Raw genomic sequence first — 21,218 nt, 5'->3', positions numbered from 1 at the left:
CATGAACTGATGCAACGTGAAGTGAGCAGAACCAGTAAAACATTGTACACAGTAACAGCAATACTGTACAACGATCAACTGAATGATTTAGCTATTCTCAGCAGTACAATGATCCAAGACAATTCCAAAGGTCTCATGATGAAAAATGCCATCTATCTCCACAGAAAGAACTTAGGGAGTCTGAATGCAGGTCAAAGCATACTGTTTTTCACTTTCTTTATTTTTTTCATAGTTTTAATTTCTTTGGGTCTGTGTTTTCTTTCACAACATGACTAATATGGTAATATGTTTTGTATGATTGAAAATGTATAACCTATATCAAATTGCTTACAGTCTCAGGGAGAGGGGAGGTAAGGGGAGAAAGGAGAAAATTTGGAACTTAAAATTTTTAAAAATGAATATTTAAGATTGTCTTTACATGTAATTGGGGGAAAATACATTATCATTTAAAAAAAGAAAAGAAATAATATAGGTCCAAAGAAGTCTAAGAGTCTAACCCCAAAGAAGAAAATAAAACTCCACAACAATAGCACATAGGGTTTCAGAGAAGAAAATGGCTTTGCCAAAGGGACTAAAAGATTCCCTGGAAGAAACAAAGCAAGAGATGTAAAATGTGATTATAAATGAAATCAAGGCTATGAAAGAAAGAATAGGAAGAACAGTGAACAGCTTATCATAAAAGTGGTAAACCTTATCCAAGAAATAGATTCTCTGAAAACTACAATGAACCAAATTTAAGTCAATGGCTCTATGAGACAAGAGAAAATATTAGAAAATAATTAAAACATTGCGGGAGAGGGGGGAACATAAAAAACTGTAAGATATTTACTTTCAAAGACAACTGACCTAGAAAACAGGTTAAGGAGAAATAATCTGGGAGTCTCTGGATTACTAAAAAACCATTACCAAAATAAATAAAGCCTGGATGCCATATTTCAATGCAGTGTTCATTGGTCTCCTGGGCTTGCTCGCCAATGGGCAGCTGCAGTCTTCTTTCACTGTGAGCCACTGGTTGGTTCTTCAGCTGGAGTGACTGCCCTTTGTTTAGGACTGGCAGAAGCCTCTTCCCTTTCATTCCCTGAGCTCTGAAGTTGTTTGTCACTTCCAAGCAGGAGATGGAAGCAGCCTTGCCTGTCCTAAAGACAAATTCTTCCTGGCTCAGAAGTTCGTTCCCTCCAACCCCTTAAAGTTGCCTTAGTGATTAGTTTCAGTTTAGTCATTTTCGCTTCCAGTACTCCTCTGTGAATCTTATGTAGATGAGTGGCTGGGGACAAAGGTGTGAATTTAGTCTAGACCCCAAGGCAATTCATTGCTTGGCTGGCCTCTTCATATGCAATTAGGCATTCAAGCCTTCTCTGTTTTGCATCTGAAAGCTTTCTCCTTTACCTTTCAATGTCTTAGTCTTTTAGCTTCCAAAGACTTTAAGCTTTGGCTGAAGTAACGCAATTCCTACCACTACCTACCCCCACCCCCCACCCCCAACTTATCACACTTTGAGAGTCGTGTTTACATTAAACTCAAGCAAGAAACTGGATCAAGGAGGGGTTAAGAGGGAAGGGAGAATAAGGGTGGGAATAATCACAGGGGAAACAAAAAAATTCAGGCGGTGGACCATGAAGAAGGGAAGCTGGGGTGGGGAGAGGCTACTAGGTTTATACCCTAAAGAGTTTTGAAAGAGGGAAAAGGCTTGTATACATGCTCACACATACAATACACACATTTAACAGCATTTTTTGTTGTAGCAAAGAACTGGAAACAACTATTCAACTAGAAAATATCTGAACAAATTGTGGCATATGCACGTAATGAAACATTATTGCATTGTAAGAAATGATGAAACAGAAGGTTTCATAGGAACCTGGGAAGATTTATGTGAACTAATGTATAATGAAATGAGCAGAACCAGGAGAACAATTTATATGGTAATAACAACACAATAAAGTCAAACAACTTTCAAAGACTTAAGAACTCTGTTCAATGCAAGGAAGAGCCAAGATTTCAAAGAAGGTGGAAGACTCAAGGTACGGAAACTTTTGGACGTGGTCCCCGTATGGATTTATTTTGCTTGACTATACTTGTTACAAGGGTCAGTTATTAGGAGGTGATTTGGGAGGGAGAAAGGGAATAGTGATAATGGTGATTAAAAAAAAAAAGAGGTTCATTGTAGCATTTGAAAAAAATGAACAGATGAAGTTTCAGAAGAAGATACACACTAGTAGGGCACCTTCGAAACTAACATGTTGAATTTCTTCAAAAAGAAAAGAAAGTTGGGGTAGCTAGGTGGTGCAGTGGATAGAGCACCAGCCCTGGAGTCAGGAGGACCCGAGTTCATATTTGGCCTCAGATACATAACACTTACTAGCTATGTGACTCTGGGCAAGTCACTTAACCCCAGTTGCCTCACCCCAAAAAAAAAAAAAGCTGTATGTAATAGAGATAGGGGGTTTCATATGTGATATTTTATTTCTCTTTTTTGTTTATCGAATTGCTCATACCAGTTATTGTTTGCCACATTCAGAATCAACATGGACAACTGCAGAGAATGGTGGTGTTGAGGCTTAGAGGTTTAGGGGTGCTGGAACCCCAAAATCATGACACACAAGTCTTGCCCAAATGAATTCGATCCAAGACTTCTTTCAATTGGTCAGGCTTTTAAGGAATCTAAACATTTGTAGGGCTAATGCAAGCAGGCTAGATCTTGAGAATCTGAGCACCTTAATGGAGGCCAGATGGACTTAATATACAGAAAGACCATGGAAGGGATCTAGGAGTGGCCAAGTAGTCTGGGATGACTTGAGGAGAGGTCTAAGTGGATTTGGATGGAAGTGGCCAGTAAGCTGGGGTGTCTGTGAGGTAACAAAAGGCCAGAGACTTGGACCATGTGGCCAAGGGAGAATGGAGTCTACTGTTGACCTGAAAGTTTGGTTAAAGAAGGCAAACAAGTTAGGTGATACATGATTATATTGTTTACTCCCCTTAAGCTAGCAAATCATGTATACATGGGAGCCAGAACGTGATGCTGACTCAGAGATTAAGTAGAATGGGAAAGGTTTTTATACAGTTTAGAGTGAGTGATCAGACTCAGGATGTCTGTGTTACTCGAGATATAGTCTCCATATGTTCTTTAATAATAGTATGGAAAAGGAAGTTTCTCAGTTGAATAGGTTCTAAATACAATAAAATAGGAGAATGTCAAAGTGTCAATTGAAATTATAGATCCAGGATATGTGTTTCCCCTACATAACATATATCCATAGGATACGAAGATAAGAAAAGTCCCACTATTCAAGACAGTGTCTAGTCCCAGGTATCCCGTCCTTAGTGATCACAAACAGGAAGAACGCTGGTCAGTTCCATCTGGTCCTGTAGTTGCTGACACAGGAAGGGGTATTTTTAGTTCACTCAGAGAGAAAAGATTAATTCAGGTTTTTGGCCCTTATTATCAATTGATCTTAAATGATTATCACTAGATAGGATTAAGGGTGGGAAGTGGGGGGGGGCGGCCATTGGGAGGTAAAACAATAGAGGGCTAGGTTAAGGTTAAGGGTAAGAAAGAATTGGGAGATTAGGGATAGTGATAATGAAAGACCATTTGATAGGATTATAGCCTCAGGCAATCACCAGATATTTGGCCATGTGAGAAAGTCCAGGGCTTTTCCTTTTTGGGGTCCAGATCCCAAAGACATGGTTTTTTCCTTTTAGGGGTTCAGATCCCATCCCTGTCAGTGAGGTCCCTCTCAAGACAATTGCTCTTAAGAGTTAGGATTCCTGATGAGGAGAAGGAAAAAAATGATAAGTTATTAGATAAGAAGACTATAAGGAAAAGCAACTACCCACCCTTACAGAAAGGCTGAGCCAGATAAAGAGGAAAAGAATAGACATATCTATATATCTAGTTCCTATTAGGTGCCAGGCAATGTGCTAAATGTTTTACAAATATTATTTCATTTGATCCTCACAACAACCCTGGGGCTTAGGTGCTGTTATTATCCCCATTTAACAATTGAGGAAACTGAGGCAGACAGAGATTAAGTGACTTGCCCAGGGTTACACAGCTAGTAAGTGTCTGAGGTTGGATTGAACTCAGGTATTCCTGACTCCAGGTCAAGCTTTCTGTCCATTGTGCTGCCTAGCTAATAGCTTTATAGCCTAGTTTAATAGCTAAGAAAGTGATGTTTAAGAGGATGTGTAACGGTAGCAACAACCTTGCCTCAGACTGAGGGCACTTCAGTTCAGACAGGGGATAGAGGAGGACTGAACCCAGAGACAACTTTCCTGACATTAGCTGTAGAAGCCCTTAGAACACAAAGGCAATTCCTAAAATTTGGAAGTGCTGATGGCCAACTTTGGCCCTCAACAAGCTCAGGTTGGGGAATGCAGGCCTACTAATCTAAGGATAATAACGGTCCACATATCCATAGGTTCCCAAAGTGGATGATACTGTCCCCTGGGGGATGCTGGAACTATTGGAGGGGGTAGTAGCTTCAGCTGCAATTGGGGGTATTGAATAAAAAGAAGGAGGCAGTGGAAGCATAAGGAAAGATAAGAAAAATTTGAAAAACCATTTGCACAAGTTTCATCTGTTGTGTAACATAGTTAAAGTCATAGTGATTACATTACTTTCCAAATAAACACACAAAATGCAAGTTATAACCCCTCAGCGGTCAAGTCCGTTGACATGTCTTAACAAGTAAGTGTTGGCAGGCGACCTTGTTGGGCATTGTAGGAAGGCCCAGCATGCATCGGCAGGAATATGTGCATGTAATGACTTATTTACAATATCATACTATACAGTTACATGATACAATATTGCATCATCAAAATTTCAATGCAGGAAAAAAAACAAATTTACAATAAAATATTAAATTTAAGATTTTTTAAAAAAAATAATGAAATGACACAAATTTTAAAAAGAACATTAAAGACTTAAAGAAAGTAGATTTCCAGGGTGGGAGTGATGCTGAGTAATTTTTTTTTAAAGGGGGAAGTAGGTCAAATATGTTTGGGAACCTCTGACCCATATCATTAGGCAGCTCAGATATAGATGCTGAAAGGAGAGCGGTTGATTAAGAACCTCGAACCATTTGACCTGTGATCAGTTTAAGTTAGGATGTTGTAGGAGAAACAGAGGTAGTTATACATATAAGCAGATCACAATACTAATTTAGCTTGCCCATGTAATGTATACCTTACATGCAATTGCATGTTGATATGTTGATGTATGTGCTAATTATAACATTTCTGAATTATGTTTTATTTTCCTGTTTATTTCCTTGTGTTAGTGTCATGCACATACTATAGCTACAGGTATCTGTATATATCTTCAGCTATCTATCATATATAGATATATAGATTTATATTGTTTAGTTATTTACATACACACTAAGCTTATGTATGTATTGCTACTATATAGGTCTATTGATATTGTTGTCCCGAGTTGTACATTTTTCCACTGGTTATAATTAAAGTAATTAAGTTATGATTAATTATAAAGTACAAAGTTCAGAAATGTAATAATTAGCACATTATCAACAACAATTGCATGTAAGATTTTATATGGGCAAGCTAAGTTAATAAGTAAATAAAATCATTTGGTTATATGTATACTACTTCAGGATGGCTCTTAGACTGGCTAGAAATGAGAGAAAGAGAAAAGAGAGTTGATTCTGGCTGCAACCTAATATGTTGTTTTAGTGGCTATCCTAATTTCTATACTATTCTATACTATTTGACATTACCAATAAATTATATGGCCCATCATACAACTCTAGTTTCATCCAATTAGTTTGGAGGTGTGGGATTAAGAGGGGGAAGGCAACCAATGGATGAAAATGGGGCATAAGTCAACAATACAGAGTTTTCATTTTTTGGTAATTTCTATGTATATTCCAGGGCATACCCACTACACTTGCCTTGAGCATAGAAAGTCTACAATGCAACAAGTACTATATGCAATGATTGAGTTGTCAGGATCAATTATTATATATTAATATAGTTGAATTTTATGGTAATCATAAAAATGATTTTTAAAACAAATAAAGGTAGTATGCAGAAATGTATATGAAGTCATCCAGAGTGGGATTAGCAGAACCAGAACTGGATGTACATTTAATACAACAGTGTGGGATAAAAAAGCCAAAGAGGATTTCAGGTTGACTCGGGAAGGGAACATGGAACAAAAACACTTTTTGCTTGTTTGTTAATTCAGTCAATTTCTTTGGTTATATTGCTAAGCATTTTCTATTCTTTTATTGCTTATTTTGCTTATTTATTTGATTGTTTTGTTAATGGTTATTATTTTTAGTAAAAGTGTTTTTGTTTTTTTTTAATAGAGAGGCTAGACCTGACCACATGTGTCCTGAAGAAATCTGTGCTGGAAGTGATCCAATTTTACCAAGGATTAATTTTAAAGATATCACAAAAAGGAGATTTTAAAGACTAGCAAAGTTCACATGTGCTTACTGTTACCAAAAAAAAAAAAAGGTGACTGAGAAGACATCAGCTCCTGTCAACCCATATACTTATTTTTTTCTTTCTACAGTCTTTAAGAAAATTGTTTATGCATACCTTGACGGTACACACTTGATAAAAACATGAGGGAAAAGGCAGGTTCCACAAATGATTTTTACAGCTGATCATATCTTTATAGTTATGTAAACAAGAGGTGTACAAATCCTGTTTTTTGTTGATTTTTTAAAAAGCATTTAAGTAGAAAAAAGGGTTTTAAGATTCTCTTCAAACAAGGTATTTCCCATGAATGCTAAAATCATACATGAGATTCCAAACAAACTTTAAGGTATAAAACAGAAGACAGGTTTACCAAAGACGGTTGCCAGTGTTATGAGGATGTCCTGCACAGAATCCACACAGAATTGCCTATTTATGTGAGATTCTTCAAATGCTATTTGCAGATGACATGGTGGTAATTGCATTAACCTCAAGAACACTGCAGAGCCCCCTCAGTGAAATCCATAATTATTCATAAAAGATTTAGCCACCCACACTAAAAAGACAAGATGGATGAGAAGTATACATTGTCCAAATGGTAACATACTGTTGGTGGACAGACATTCCATGAGTTAGTCCATCAGCAGATAGATCTTGGCACACAGACACTATGGATAATGTGCTAGGTCATAGCTGAAAGGGACCTTAGAGGGAAGCCAAAATATTATCTGAAAGCCAAATGAATACTGTAGTTATTTGCGAGTCTTATGCATGTCACACATCTATATCACATACTGGGGGATAAGATCATATAATATTAAAACTCTCCAGTGGCTGAGCCCAGTTACTTCTACAGAGATGTGGTTCTATTTCTCTCATCTAACTATCTGACCTGTAGCCATGCCCCTAAATACTTTTATTATGAAACATTTTCATAATTGGAAACTATGTCTCAAGGGGAATTGGAAGAAATCATCTCACCAATACCTGTCTCTGCAGACAGGTCACTGAAGGTTCCAAGGTCAAAAGCCATTTCAGTCTTTTCCCAAGGTCTGTTGCTTCATACCCTATTGGACTCCTATTCCCTCCACCTACCAGCAGGACACTAAAAAATATCACTGGAGTTTCCAATATTACCTAATATTGTTCACAGGCTCAGGGTCCAAGACCAATCGGATCAAGCAAATACCTGACAAGGTGGAACTGCAAACTCATGTTCCATGCTGTATTTCTAGGATGTTTTTCTGTAAAGCAGGCAATTCTATTTTAAAACATTCCACATAAGACTTCAGGCAACTTCCTTTATAATAAAATGCCCTACACTGCCCAACATTTTTTTGGTACCCTCAGGATTGGAACCGCAGAGCTAAAAGGAAAAATTTGGCCAGACCGACATTTTTACTCACCTGTATACATGATGTTTTTACAAGTAGAATGTGAGCTCCTTGAGGACAAGAATTGCTTTCATTTAGTCTGAATCCTCAGCACTGGCACAGGGTGCTTAGTATGAGGTAGGGAGACCAAGGGCTACCTTGGTACCCTTTATATTTTAAAAATATTGTATTGTATTGATGCCATTTGTCTTTACATCTGTGATTTCAAACATTCCCTCTCCCAACAAACTCCTTCCCCAGTGACGAAATAAAACAAACAATACATCCTATACTGACCTTACCGGACAATGCATAATCAACACTCTTTCAGTTGTGCCTCACCATACCACGTAACGTATTTCATTTTCTGTACTCCTGGACCTCCACTAGGTGGAGATTAAAAGTACCAGAAAAAGGCCTTCAGTAAATCGTGTGGATTCTTTGTGAAGTATTTATGAAAGTATATGGTCAAGAAACACACAAGGAAGACAGGTGCTTTTATTGGCACCTTTGGAAAGAGTAACTATGCTGATGAGAACAAAGATCTAATTATTTTTATCCTATGGTGGTATCATTTTAATAAAATATATGTATCTTGCGGCCACTGGGGATGATGGTGATGCTTACAAAGAGCCAATGGCCATGAGGCCTGGAGGAACTAGCTGGTCAGTTAAACATTACTCACATACCTCTAGTCCCAAAAGTTGAGGAAAAGTGAGGCTTGGTACCGAAGGCTCAAGATAGTTACCACTTCCTTTACTCTTTGCTCATTCCAGCACCTCCTGGCAAGCCTCATCTCTTCCCACTACTCCAAGTAGCTTTCTTGACTTACACTCACCCTAACCTAGTTCTGATTGGGAAGACCTGGAGCTCCTCAGCATTATATTGTAGCAGGGGACAGAGAAGACAGATGCAATAAAATGTAAAGTAAACTTTATTATCCTTAAACCACAAAATAGATTTCTTTGGTTGTACAAATGTCACTAGTTACAGTCTTGATGCTAGCTTCCCTGGCGTGTGACACGCCCAGTACCAGGTGGTTTTTTTGGGGGGGGGTGAAGGGGGTGGTAAGGGAAGACACAAGTTAGTTACTGAAGCTGAGCCAGGGGGCTCCCAACAGTTTGAGTTAAAATGCTAAAACCGAGTTAGAAAAAACTCCCAAGGATGAGGGGAATGGGGAGGGGGAGCAAGGAACAATGATTTGCGATAAATGCCTGCCCCGCCACCACCCCCAATCAAAGGGAAACCAAAATCCCATTAAAATGATCCAGTTTCATGGGGATAGGAGGTCACCATTGATTCAGCTCAAAGGAATAGCCACAGCTGGGGGAGAAGGGAATCCAGAAGGGTCTGAGGCTGGGAGCTGAACCTGCTCATCCCTACCCCAGGGGGTCAAACATGGAGCCCAGACAAGGCAGCATCAACTGTGACCCTACCATTGGCTGGTTCCCTTACACACCAGATCAGACACTGAGGAAGGGGCCAGCACAGTGTGGCTGGTGTCAGGGTACAGACTTTTGCTCTCTCATTCCCCAGACACAATTTACAAACTTCCCAACATCTATAAGCTCCTTCGATGGGGATGGGGGAAGAAACTGTGCCCTGGGAGTCTAGGAAAGCATGGGATCTAGACCCTTTCCTTCCCCCTACTCCAGCTGAGTTTATGGGGCCAAGAGGTCCCCGCCACTCCCCTCAAACCTCTTGGGGTTTTAGGAGGGCACGGGTTCAGGTTCCTCTCCCCTTTTTGGAGGGCCTAAGAGGACACAGGGTCCAAGGCCCTCCCCTATTCCTTCTCCCCTTTAGGAGACTAGGAGGGCACAGGGTCCAGGCCACGTCGTTCATGCCGAAGTTTCCGACGGGTGCTGCAGAGAGTTACTTCCTCCAGGGCTGTAGGACTGGGTCCAGGGGGGCCCAGCAACACTTGCTCTACCTCTCCATCCTCTTCCTGGAGGCCTGAGAAGGAAGTGTGGGTCAAGGCAGGTCTGGGCAATCCCATGGCCTTTTGGGATTGTGGGGGGGGGGGTGGCAGGGAGAAGAATCCAATAGCATGAAGGATAATAGAATCAGTTTTTCCTCTTTCCTTCTATCCCCCAATCCCAGGGCTCACCAGGACTGAGGCTGTCTTCCAAGTATTTCAGCTCTTCTGGCAAATCTGGAGACTGAAATAAACAGTGATAAGGCAAGGCTGGAGAAGGAGCTAATAACGAGCTATGACTGAGTACTTCTATCTAGAAAAACTATTGTAGGTAGGCCCTCTTCATCATCAATACCACACTAAGGTCTTCAACCCAGTGTTCCAGACAATTATTTTGATTTCCAATATCCTCAAAATGTCCCACCTGAACCACTGGTCCTGTTCCATATCCTAATCTTTAAAAAGGGTGAGGACAGAAAAGAGAAAGGGCATGCTAGCTACCATTAGAACTTGTGTTCACTTTTGTCATCTCTCAGTCTAATGCAAAAGGAGAAAGGTGAGAATCAGAGGGAGGATAAGATGAAGTGAGAATGTGCTTGCCTTCTGGGAGTAGACTCTGAACCCTAGTCTCAAGGATGAGACTTTGAGGGTAGCACAGGGCTCAGGGAAGAGTTCACATGAACCAATAAACCACCCTCAAAAAAGTGGTGGACAAAGGTATCCAATGAATATCAGTCTTTGATAAGAGGAAAAGATGAAAAGGCCAGAAGGAATCACAAGGTTGTTCCAAAGTTGAATGGGCTCCTTAGAGGTGATGGGTTTCTTCTTCTTAGAGATCTTCAAGCAGATGCTGACAGTTTCAAGCATTTGGGCTTTGATCAGTTGGCAGCTATAGTCCCTCAAATTCGATGACTCTGTGACCTTTGAAGAGATGTAATAGGTTCCTTCCATAGAATGGGCTGGACTTTTAGCACAGTACATTTATAACTTCACAGAAGTTTAAGAGGGATTCACAGATGACACCAAGATCAAAACCATTTGCTACTGGACTCAGGAAGAAGTGTCATGGTGGTAGATGGCTGTCCACTGAGAGGTACAGAGGCAGCATGTGAAAATATGGGTAGACTGTTACTAATGTCTAATGGGTAGCCTTAAAAAAAAAAAAGCCCTGATCTTTTAACTTCTCTTCCAATATTCCTTTCTTTAGCATACTTTGAACATTAAGTCTCTTAATACCATTTTTCTTTCCAGGTCTAAATTCTCTCCCTCCAATTCCTCCTTCCTGTCCCCCCCAACCCCCCGCCCCCCTTCTCTGTCCCTGCATTAAGTAAGAAAATAAATACCTACATTGGCTAGGTTAAAAAAAAAAAGCTTCAATCTTCATGGAGTCCAACCTCTCTTGATCTGGAGGTTCTCTGTAATTATGGTTACTCATTGTGTTAAGGAGAGATCCTAAGACTTTCAAACTTGTTTGTCTTTACAATATTATTGTTGTTGCATAAATTGTTTTCCTTGTTCTGCTTACTTCACCTTGCATCAGTTTATGAGTCTTCCTGTTTTTTCTGAAAGCATCCCCTTCATCATCTCTTACAGCACATACCAATTTTAATATTCTGAATGCCTTTAAAAAATTGTACCACTTCCAGTACAAATGTTTTTTGTTTTATGTATGTGGTCAGGTCCACTGTATGTATGAAGTTAGGTTCTCCCTTCCCAATTTCATCTTATATCACTGCTACTTCCTCACAAACTAGCAGTGTAGTGGACAGGACTGGACCTCCTGGACCTGGAGTCAGAAAAACCTGAGTTCAAATCCATTCTTAGACTCTTATTAGCTTTGTGACTCAAGCAAGTCACTTAAGCTCTCCGCCTCATTTATCTGCAATAATAGCACCTAACATTCCAGAATTTTGGTGAAGATAAAAATAAGTCAATATTTGTAAAGCACTTTGCAAACCTGAAAGGGTTACATGCTGGTTATGATTATTATTGTTGTTATAGTACATAAAGCACTATAATGAAACAAAATGTGGTTACATGGTCATCATTGCTAAGAACAGATAATAATTAAAATGGGGATAAATGTGATCCTTTTCTAGTCTGTTGTCCTCTTCCCAGGTTCATCTAAAATGCTTCTAGGAGAACCTAGCTTAACTAGCTGATCTCTTTGAAAGCTTGTTTTTCCCTCAGGTTCTTTACTCTGTCTTGTCCAGTAATATTACTTGTCATCTTCTATTTTCTGCTATAATGTTTTGCAAATCAGCTATCATCTAAACCACTGGTGCGTATGACTGCCATGTCTTTCAGCTTGGTGTTTGTTGAAATGTTGGTTTGGTTTTTTTTTGCCTCCTTGTTGCTTTTGCCTTAGTCACACTTCTCTAATAAACTGTGGCATTCAGAGTTCAAGTTTACTTTTGTCACTTGCCCAGTTTTTGGAGTTGACACTTGTTTAAACAAGCGAGGCTGGAGCAATAATAACCTGAAGACACACGCACAGCTGGCTCAGAAATGACTTCCATGTGGTTAATGTTATTTCCTGTCCTTTAAGAGAATCTTGTGTGAGATGTAATTTTTGCTGCTTGTTTCCTCCAGTAACTTTTAACTCTTCTTAAAGAAAAGATTCATGATGTACAAATGAAAACCTTTTGATTAGTTAAGATTTTGATCACCTTCATTTCTTTTTTTTGGTGAGGCAATCGAGGTTAAGTGACTTGCCCAGTGTACACAGCTAGTTAAGTGTCAAGTGACTGAGACCACATTTGAACTCAGATCCTCCTCGTTCCAAGGCCGGAGATCTATCCACTGCATCACCGAGCTGCCCCTCACCTTCATTTCTTGATCTTGAATGGTATTTTCCAGTATTTTTTGCCATCCTCCCCATCCTTTTTTTTTTTTTTTTGCTAGGCAATGGGGTTTAGTGACTTGCCCAGGGTCACACAGCTAGTGAGTGTCAAGTGTCTGAGGCTAGATTTGAACTCAGGTTCTCCTGACTCCAGGGCTGGTGCTCTACCCACTGTGTCACCTAGCTGCCCCTCCCCCCATCTTTTTACTAAACACACCAAATTATCAATGTACTGACTATACTGAATACTCCATAAGTTTCTCAGAGAACTTCTGTACTTCACTGTCAAAACAGCTGTCACAAGTGGGTAACTCGGCTTGTCACACTTCTCGTGAACAAGCTAGCTGAACAAGTGTTCCATGTTTATTACTGCCAATCGGTTCACGATGAAAGCGGCTCTGCCAATTCACAGAAGCATCATGGTGGAAAAAGCGCTGGATCTGGAGTTAGAGGAGTGAAGTTCAAACTCTGACTGTCACTTCCTGAGCGACCTTGGACAAATTAGTTAACTTCTCTGGAACTCAGGCGCCTTATGAGAGGCTTATGCCTGATGGATATGAGTGTCCCTTTGAGCTCTAAATCTATGATCCCATGAATTCTTTTATTTCTCTTTCCAAGGAGAACCTTTGAGCTCCCTTTCCATTTAGCTGCAACTTCTTTGCCTTCTGATTTTAGCTACAGCAAGAATCTATATATGGGTGTGGTTTAGTTCTTTCAGTAATGTAATCTAAACATCTCACACAGAGTCCCAACAGTAGATGTCCTGAGAACTTTGATTCTTGCCAGCTTCTTTCCTTTTTCCACCACCCTACCATTAGCACATGGCATAAGCAGGGATGAGCAGGACTCGGGTCTTCTCTGTATTTACTGGTTTCCTTGGTCACCAAATAGCCACCCTGCTGCGGCTGAGCAGCTCCATACTAGGCTGGTCCACAGACAACAAACTTAAGTCTGTCACCAGAACCATGTTTAAAATTCTCTGGCTCTGGGGCAGCTAAGTGGCGCAGTGGCTAAAGCACTGCCCCTGGAGTCAGGAGGACCCGAGTTCAAATCCGGCCTCAGACCAAACACTTGACACTTACTAGCTGTGTGATCCGGGCAAATTACTTATTCTTGTTTGCCTCAGTTTCCTCCTCATGAGTTAAAATGAGCTGGAGAAGGAAATGGCAAACCACTCTAGTATCTTTGAATATAATGTAGACCAGAGAGAAGGCAGGTGCCCAATTCTTATTTTCGCTGCTTCTTCTCTACCAGGAGAATGAAATTAGTTTCAAGGTAAGTGAGGCGACAAGAAAAGCTCACCTAGATACTCTCAAGTTTAAGCTACTACTTCCTAGTGAATAACTACACTCATTGATAATGAAAGAATTTATAGGTAGAACTACTGAGTTGCTTTAAATAATTGTTGAAAATTTTTTTTAAGAAGAATGATAAATAGCTATTAAGTAGATATTCAAAAAGGAGGAAGCAGATTGATTTTTCAAACTATAAGCGGATGAAACCGACTTTAATTCCTGTCTCACAAGGCGAATGCAATGTTATGCAGCCTTAAGAGAACCAAAATAGAGCAGGGGAATGATAGAATGGAGGGCAGATTAGAGGAGGGGGTAAACAGAAGCAAACACTTCTGAGGAGGGACAAGGTCAAAAGAGAGAATAGAATAAACAGGGGGTGGGATAGGATGAAGGGAAATATAGTTAGCTTTTCACAACATGACTACTATGGAAGTACGTTGCATGACTACACATGTATAACCCATATCAACTTGGCAATGAGGGTGCGTGGGGAGGGAGGAAGGAAGAAAATTTGGAACCCAAAGTTTTAAAAACAAATGTTAAAAAATGTTTTCAAGGGGCAGCTAGGTGGCGCAGTGCATAGAGCACTGGCCCTGAAGTCAGGAGGACCTGAGTTCAAATTCGGCCTCAGACCAAACATTTGACACGTACTAGCTGTGTGACCTTGGGCAAGTCACTTAACCACGATTGCCTCACCCCCCCCAAAAAAAAGTTTTCACATGCAACTGGGAAATAAAATATACAGGCAATGGGATATAGAAATCTATCCTGTCCTACAGGAAAACAGAAGGGGAAGGGGATAAGAGAAAGTGGGGGTGATAGAAGGGAGGGCAGATTAGGGGAAGGAGTATTCAGAATGCACGTTGTCTTGGGGTGGGGGAAGGGGCAAGATGGGGAGAAAATTTGGAACTCAAAATCTTGTGGAAGTGAATGTTGAAAACTGAAAATAAATAAATTAATAACAAGAGAAGCAGAATAACTGGAATGAGGCAGGTGATAATACCACTGTACCTGTCTATGTCCTAGTCAGATCACATCTGGAGCTACTATAGGGGCTTAGGAAGCCTTAGGAAGGATATTGACAAACTGAAACATAGCCAGTGGGCAACCATGATGGAAAAAAGGAACTCAAAACTATGTCAAATGACGTTGGAGAAACAGTTATGTCTTATCTTGAGAAGCCTTGTTGGGGTTGGGGAAGGAAGGAGAAAAGGGAGAAATGATAGCTGTTTCTAGGAATTTGTAGAGCTTTTATGTGTCAGAGAGATTAGACTTATGGGGAGAACCAAGATCATTAGGTAAAAATTATAGGAAGGCAGATATTAGCTCAATATGACGAAGCAATTCCCCTAACAACTAGACCCACCCCACAGTGAAATGGGTGGCAAGTTCCCTGTTGAGATACTCGAACAAAACCTGGATGACCACTTGTCTGGGGTGTTATAGAGAAGATTCTTGCTCAAGTAAAGGTTGGACCTAGAAAAGGTAACTAGGCACTGGGAATAAAAATATAATGAACTGAAACAATCCCACAAAGGGATTGTGATAGGTTAGAGTACCTTGTAAAGAGAGTGAGAGGATAGATAGGGCTGCCTTTCTTCTAGGAAGTGTGCCCTGAATTCCAGGCTCAAATAGAAGTATAGTGGGCTTAGAGCACAAAACCAAGGCATAGGATATAGTTATTAGAGAACCAGAGGCCTAAAAATCACATTCAGATCCTGACATTCATTCTAGGAAGCAATTTTTCTGTGAAAATTTTTGTACCTTTCTTCCATTTGTTGCCTACACCCAACCTTGTAGGGGCGATGACTTGTTTCCCTATGTTTAAAAACAGTAACCCCTCTCAGTCCTCCCCCTCCCCTACCAGGGCTGTATGCAACCTCAGGGACAGGAGGGAAAGAGATACATAGAGAGATTATATTCAGTTCTGCAGGGGCCTGGAAGGAAGCCTGGGTGGCAGACTAGGTAGTGGAAGCTGGGATGGAACAGGTGGGGCGGCTTAGGGCTTATAAGTTTCTCTGACAGCTAATGTGGCAACAGTCTTGTGCTTAAGTTATGGGGAGCAGGAACAGAGACACTAGGGCAGAGCAAAGGGATGTGACAACTAAGAGTATCCTTGGGGAGGAAAAACAAACAGCAGTGTGTGGGAACAGGAGGGACAGACAAAAGCATAGTCAAAGAAGGGATGACAGACAAATCTGCTGGTACCTGGATGTCATACACAGGCCTGGAAGAAGGAAGAGCAGCAAATTCCCGGTAGTCAAACTTCTTTTCAGACAAGGACTTGAGGGGACAGCGACAGCGTGAAAGAGAGGAGGGAGGGGGGGAGTTGGGAGGGGGAGAGGAAAGAGAGACAGATATGAGAAAAAGGCTGCTCAAGGCCAAAATAGTTAGGGTTAGGAAAGTCACTGTTCTTACTACTGAACGAACTCTGATGACATGGTGTGGGACAGAGTGGGTCAGTGGGTGTACATGTATGTGGAGGGAGGGGTGGATGCAAATATTGTTTTGGCCCCATTGGAAGTTTTTCCTTGGATATTACCATCCCTCTAGACCACCTCCCTCCACCCCTGCACCCCAATAGAGATTATGTGTCTCAGACTAGGATTTCTGGGGATGATGTCATAACTTTGAAAACACGGACCTATACAGAAAAACAGAAAAAGTCATGGGAACGAGATAGGGAGGGGGGAAACAGTGGATATAGAAATAATAAACACAAGAGTGAAAAACATAAGAGGCAGCAATAGAAAGGCAAAAGATAAGGGGAGTGAGGAAGACAGAAAATGATATAAAGGGGAGGGGAATGTGGAGATATAAGGACAAGACTCATCCTTACCAGCCTGCCAGGGGAGGTGACGATCCTGGGGCTAAGATCTGAGGGAAGATAAGAAGAAAGATTAGTTAGTGCCCTTCAAATGGCTCTCCATTCTCTAGGGGACAGTGATTCATCGTCTCCCTCTTTTCCTCTCCCTGGGACAAACAACGCCTCCCTCTACACCCAGAAAGACTTATCTTTGACTCCTTATTTGGATTGCCAGTCAGTCCCATTTTTTAATGCTGTTGTCAATTCTCTGATTATTCCCAACCCCCAGCCCCAGACAATCCAAACCGACCACCTTCCCCACCCCTACCACCTTCAAGTGGCGTTGGTGAGGGAGTGGGTGCAGGTGAGGGGGCCTCTGTTAGCTGGCCAAGGGGGCTCCGTTTTCCCCTTCCTTCTTGAGATTTAGCGATGACCATCTGGGCTCGTAGGGCATCCTGTTCCAGGGACTTCATCCTGGAAAGAAAGAGTCAAGGAAGAGAGGGCAGACAAGAGTTAGGATTGGGCTTTTCCTTAACCCCAGCCCACTCAGGGCCATGGACAACAAAAGATCCAGTGGTGCTAGGGAGCCATGGCTTCTCCCCGTCCCATAGCCCCCATGGAGTACCCAAACCCTGGCCCAGAACCTAAGGCATGCAGCTGGGAGGCAGAGCCATGCACACCTTGGGGCAGGACTTCCTGGCCCAGCTCGGGGGGTAGGTCTGAGCGGAAGCCCCTGCTGGCGGGCCCGGTAGAGTCTACGGGCCAGGTCCTGCTCGTAGTCCCTAAGGCTGTCGTCCAAAGTTGCGGGTCTGGGGATCATGGGGATAGAGGGACAGAGACAGAGACAGAAAGCAAGTGAGAGACAGAGAATAGAAAACAATGCAACCAGGCCAGGGCCCTTTGGGTCAGTTAAGGACACAGTAAGATCACAGAAGTGGAAGGAAGATCAAAATAAAGCAAGCAGAAAATAGAACAGGGAGCAGAGGAACCCAATTTCCATGCCCTGCTCACAGCCACAGCCAATCACAGTCACTCATGTTGTTTTATACTGGCTTGGACTCTAGAATCTAGCTCCACATTTAGGAGTCAAAGAAGGTTTCAGCTTTAATAAAAATAAATTTAAAAGGCAGTATGTGACCAATGACAGGTTCTTAAACCTAAACTGGCAACCAAATAGGGTCACAAAATTCTGGAAAGATTTAAAAAGCTACAGACATCTGGGCATGGCACTTTTTGAGGCACACAGAGTGACCAGAAGTCCTTCCCTTCCCAGTGTTACCTCTCTTTCATGTACACTCTCAAGTCACCAACCCTGCCCCCAGGTAAGGAATGTTCTTCTTCCCTGAAGGAACACTGTGTATCTTTTGCCCTGGTAACAGCTCAGAGAAGAGCTAGAGTTGTATTTCTACAAGGGGCACATTGGGATATTGCAAATGTTCAGAATTATTAACGAGGCTATTAACATAAGGAGGCCCAGTGTCACAGATGGACAGTGAACCTCAGGTCAGGCAGGGAAGAAACAAGAGGTAGTGAGGAAGTATCCCAAGTCCCAGAAATGAGAAAGGAAACAGAACTAAACCAAGTTCCTAAACCAAGAGGAATAGCCAAGGACAGAACTATACTTGAACCCAAAACATTGCGGATTTAGAGGACAGGAGAAGAGACTGGATTGGCTCAGACCCAACGAGAGACAGAATTGTCACGACACATTAAGTGAAAGTTTACATAGAGACTGGGAGGGAAGAGAGAGCAAGGGGACAGGGATTCTTTGGGCCAGAGGTGAAATGAACCATCAAAAAATGGGGATACTGAAAGAAGGGAATGCAGTATCAGAGTGATTTGGTCCTGAAGCTGGGAAGAGTGGGAACTGGGACCCAACAAAAACAGTCAGAAACACTTCTGAGGGCAATGAGGATAGAAGATGATCAAGAACGTCTGGGTAATTCTGCTTTATAATTGTAATAAGCTATGCTGTCCACATTCCGTACTCTGAAATGCCTCAACCATTGGCACAATCGCTGGTGCGCTGGAGACACTGGGCCAGAGGGCACAAGGCTATAGCTACGGTCTAATACTGAGAAGTGACCAGAAGCTACATTTCTGAGGTCTGACCCTTAGGGCAGAGACAGAATTAGATTTAGAGCCCCAGAAACCCAATAGTGTGCTTGGTACCCTACAATAATCTCTCTTGGTCAATCTCATCTCCCAATCTAAGGCTAACTCCTACAATATCACACCACTGACAATCACCCCCAGGCTTCAGTACACTCTTCCAATAGCCATATTCTTCAAGAGTCATGCACATCTCAATCACGCTCCAACTCAAGTATTTCTGAACATTGTCACTCAATAACCGCATCCTTCCACATTCATGTTCTCTGCTACACGCGCACACTCCGGACATCACGAATCACACATATACAATAAGGCATGTCCCCCATTGTTCATTCAAGCATTAAGTGTGCTTATGCCTGCAGAACCACACAGCCATAGCCATCACGCCTCTCCTACAGCCCCACACCCAGTAATACTCTCCTGAAGTCACTCCATTTCAGCCCTTTTTTTGGTCCACATTTGTGACTGCATTGATACAGGAAAATCCTGATGAGGAAATTGTTTTAACAAAGCAGAATGACAACTATTCTGAAATAAACAGCCACAGGGAATTGCAGTGACTCGCCCAGGGTCACACAGCCTGCCAGAAGCAGGACTTGAACCCAGGTCTTCCTTATTCTAAGGTCAGCTTTTCATGCACATTACCATGCTCTCAGCTCAATTATTATATATCCAAGTAGCTGAGTGCTGAAACAAGCCATCTCTTATATTCAAAGCACCTATCATTCCTCCCAGTCCTAAGCTAAGCTTAACCTAATGTGGTGCTAATCAAAGGAATTCCTTCTGACCTGCTGGCATCCTAACCAGCAGAATAAGGCTAACCAAGCAGCAAAGCCAGCAGAGACCAGCTTTCTTTTTCCCCTCGGGGTCAAGTTCCCTTGAGGTACCATGGGGGAGGGGTGGGACTATACAGGAATCTGGAAGGGGGTCAGGCACCTGGCTGCCCGCCAGAGTGCCCTCTTCTCTGCCTCCAGAGCTCGTCGTTCAGCTGGGGATAGCTCCCGTTCAGGCCCACTCAGGAGTTCTGGACTCTGCATGCGCAACCGTTCCTGCTGCCGTCGCTCAGCCTTAGCTGTCCGGACTGGGGCGCCCAATTCCCCGCCCCCCAATGACATGGGGCTCAGCCTGTAGGTGACACAAGGATCTACCTGAAGAACACTCAATGCCAAAAAGGCAGCAAGAAAGTTGATACCATTCCCCAACTTCTAGGCTCTTAGTATAAAACAGATGCCCCAAACCTGGGCCCCAGATCCTTCCTGAGCCCATCCCCTAACTTTCTTCCCCGCTCTAGAACCTTCTATAGCCCTGCTTACCTAGTTGGGCAGTTGGGCCGTGGCTCTTGTTGGGAACCTTCTTCCAGTGAGTTCCTCTGGGAATTGGGGGGCTCAGTTTGAGGGAGGCTGGAAGGGTAAAGGAGCACAATCTGTTACTACAGCTCAAGTTGTCTGTAAGTTCTTTTCTTGTTGCTTGTGGATAATGGTGAAGTCTCAAAGCATTAAACCTCTAGCAGAAGTCAATGAGCCACCTCTTGCCCTGGGCTGATCTGCCAGTGGTTGTGATAATCTACAAAGAATCTTTCAACTCCCAAAAGCATACCCCCTAGACATCCTCTCTGGTATGCACAGACGATAGTCCAACCTGAATTGTGACTGAAGCCCCTCATCTTGAACAAGGCATATGTAATTCCCTCAAACAAGGATCAGAGAATATAGGTCCCTCACCACACTTCCTCCCAGCCATAAAAAGAGGGTTTCGCCAAACATGAAGAGTCCCAACCAAAGAAGCCTCAGATTGCAAGACAACTAGCAGGGAATGGTGAGATGGGCGGCCTACTTTGGATTTTATGGGTTTGAGTCATCCTGCCAAACCCTAACTACCATGTCAGTGTCTACTGGACTGATTTATTCCACAGGTGAAAGCCCTGGGCTCTCACCAGCTCTTTTGTTCTCCCAGGGACTCCAGACCCTCCACTTGGGCAGGGGCAGGGGCAGTTGCTACAACTTCCTCTGCCTCCTCTTCTTCCTCTTCCTGAAGAAGTAGGGCCCGTTTCTGCTGTAGCTTCCGCGCTAGGGTGGAGGCAAAGAAGAGAATGACAAAAATCTTCAGTGGACACTTCTAGACTACCTCCCACTCCAACCAATCCCCAAAATTAGACTTTATCCCAACTCCTTCCTCTCAATTTCTTCTCCTACCTTCTTCTTCTTTCATTTTCTTCAGGTCATCCTCACCAACCAGGGATACCCTCTTTGGTGGACCATCAGCCTGGGGAGGCCTCACCTCCAGCTCAAAGTATTTCTGTCTCTCACGGAAAGACAACTGTTCTGGGCTGGCAGCACTACCAGGAGATACCACCTGGGGAGAGGGGAAGAAGAATCCGATTCCAGCCACTACAGCACCCATTTAAATCCTCATCTCTCACCCATAC

At 42.4% G+C, this 21,218-nt stretch overlaps 1 protein-coding gene across 9 annotated transcripts in view; it reads right to left on the bottom strand.

Annotated features, from left to right (window-relative positions):
• Positions 1-8,736: 8,736 nt before the first annotated feature.
• The window catches only part of SCRIB (scribble planar cell polarity protein), a 72,261-nt gene continuing 59,779 nt past the window's right edge, over positions 8,737-21,218 (bottom strand). For 8 of the 9 annotated variants that reach the window (XM_027857600.1, XM_027857604.1, XM_027857601.1 and 5 more), the window contains 9 exons: positions 20,986-21,145; positions 20,727-20,859; positions 20,107-20,193; positions 19,730-19,918; positions 17,010-17,152; positions 16,712-16,749; positions 16,081-16,155; positions 9,928-9,979; positions 8,737-9,773 (listed from right to left, as the gene is read on the bottom strand). In XM_027857600.1, the coding sequence (XP_027713401.1) occupies positions 9,628-9,773; positions 9,928-9,979; positions 16,081-16,155; positions 16,712-16,749; positions 17,010-17,152; positions 19,730-19,918; positions 20,107-20,193; positions 20,727-20,859; positions 20,986-21,145 (1,023 nt within the window). In that variant the 3' untranslated portion in view covers positions 8,737-9,627. The remainder of the gene's footprint in view (positions 9,774-9,927; positions 9,980-16,080; positions 16,156-16,711; positions 16,750-17,009; positions 17,153-19,729; positions 19,919-20,106; positions 20,194-20,726; positions 20,860-20,985; positions 21,146-21,218) is intronic. The other variant, XM_027857602.1, reaches the window with a different exon arrangement.

Source organism: Vombatus ursinus, unplaced genomic scaffold (assembly GCF_900497805.2).
Source record: "Vombatus ursinus unplaced genomic scaffold, bare-nosed wombat genome assembly UNPS02012319.1, whole genome shotgun sequence".
Taxonomy (NCBI): Eukaryota; Metazoa; Chordata; class Mammalia; order Diprotodontia; family Vombatidae; genus Vombatus; species Vombatus ursinus.
This window is presented reverse-complemented; position numbering and strand designations above follow the sequence as displayed.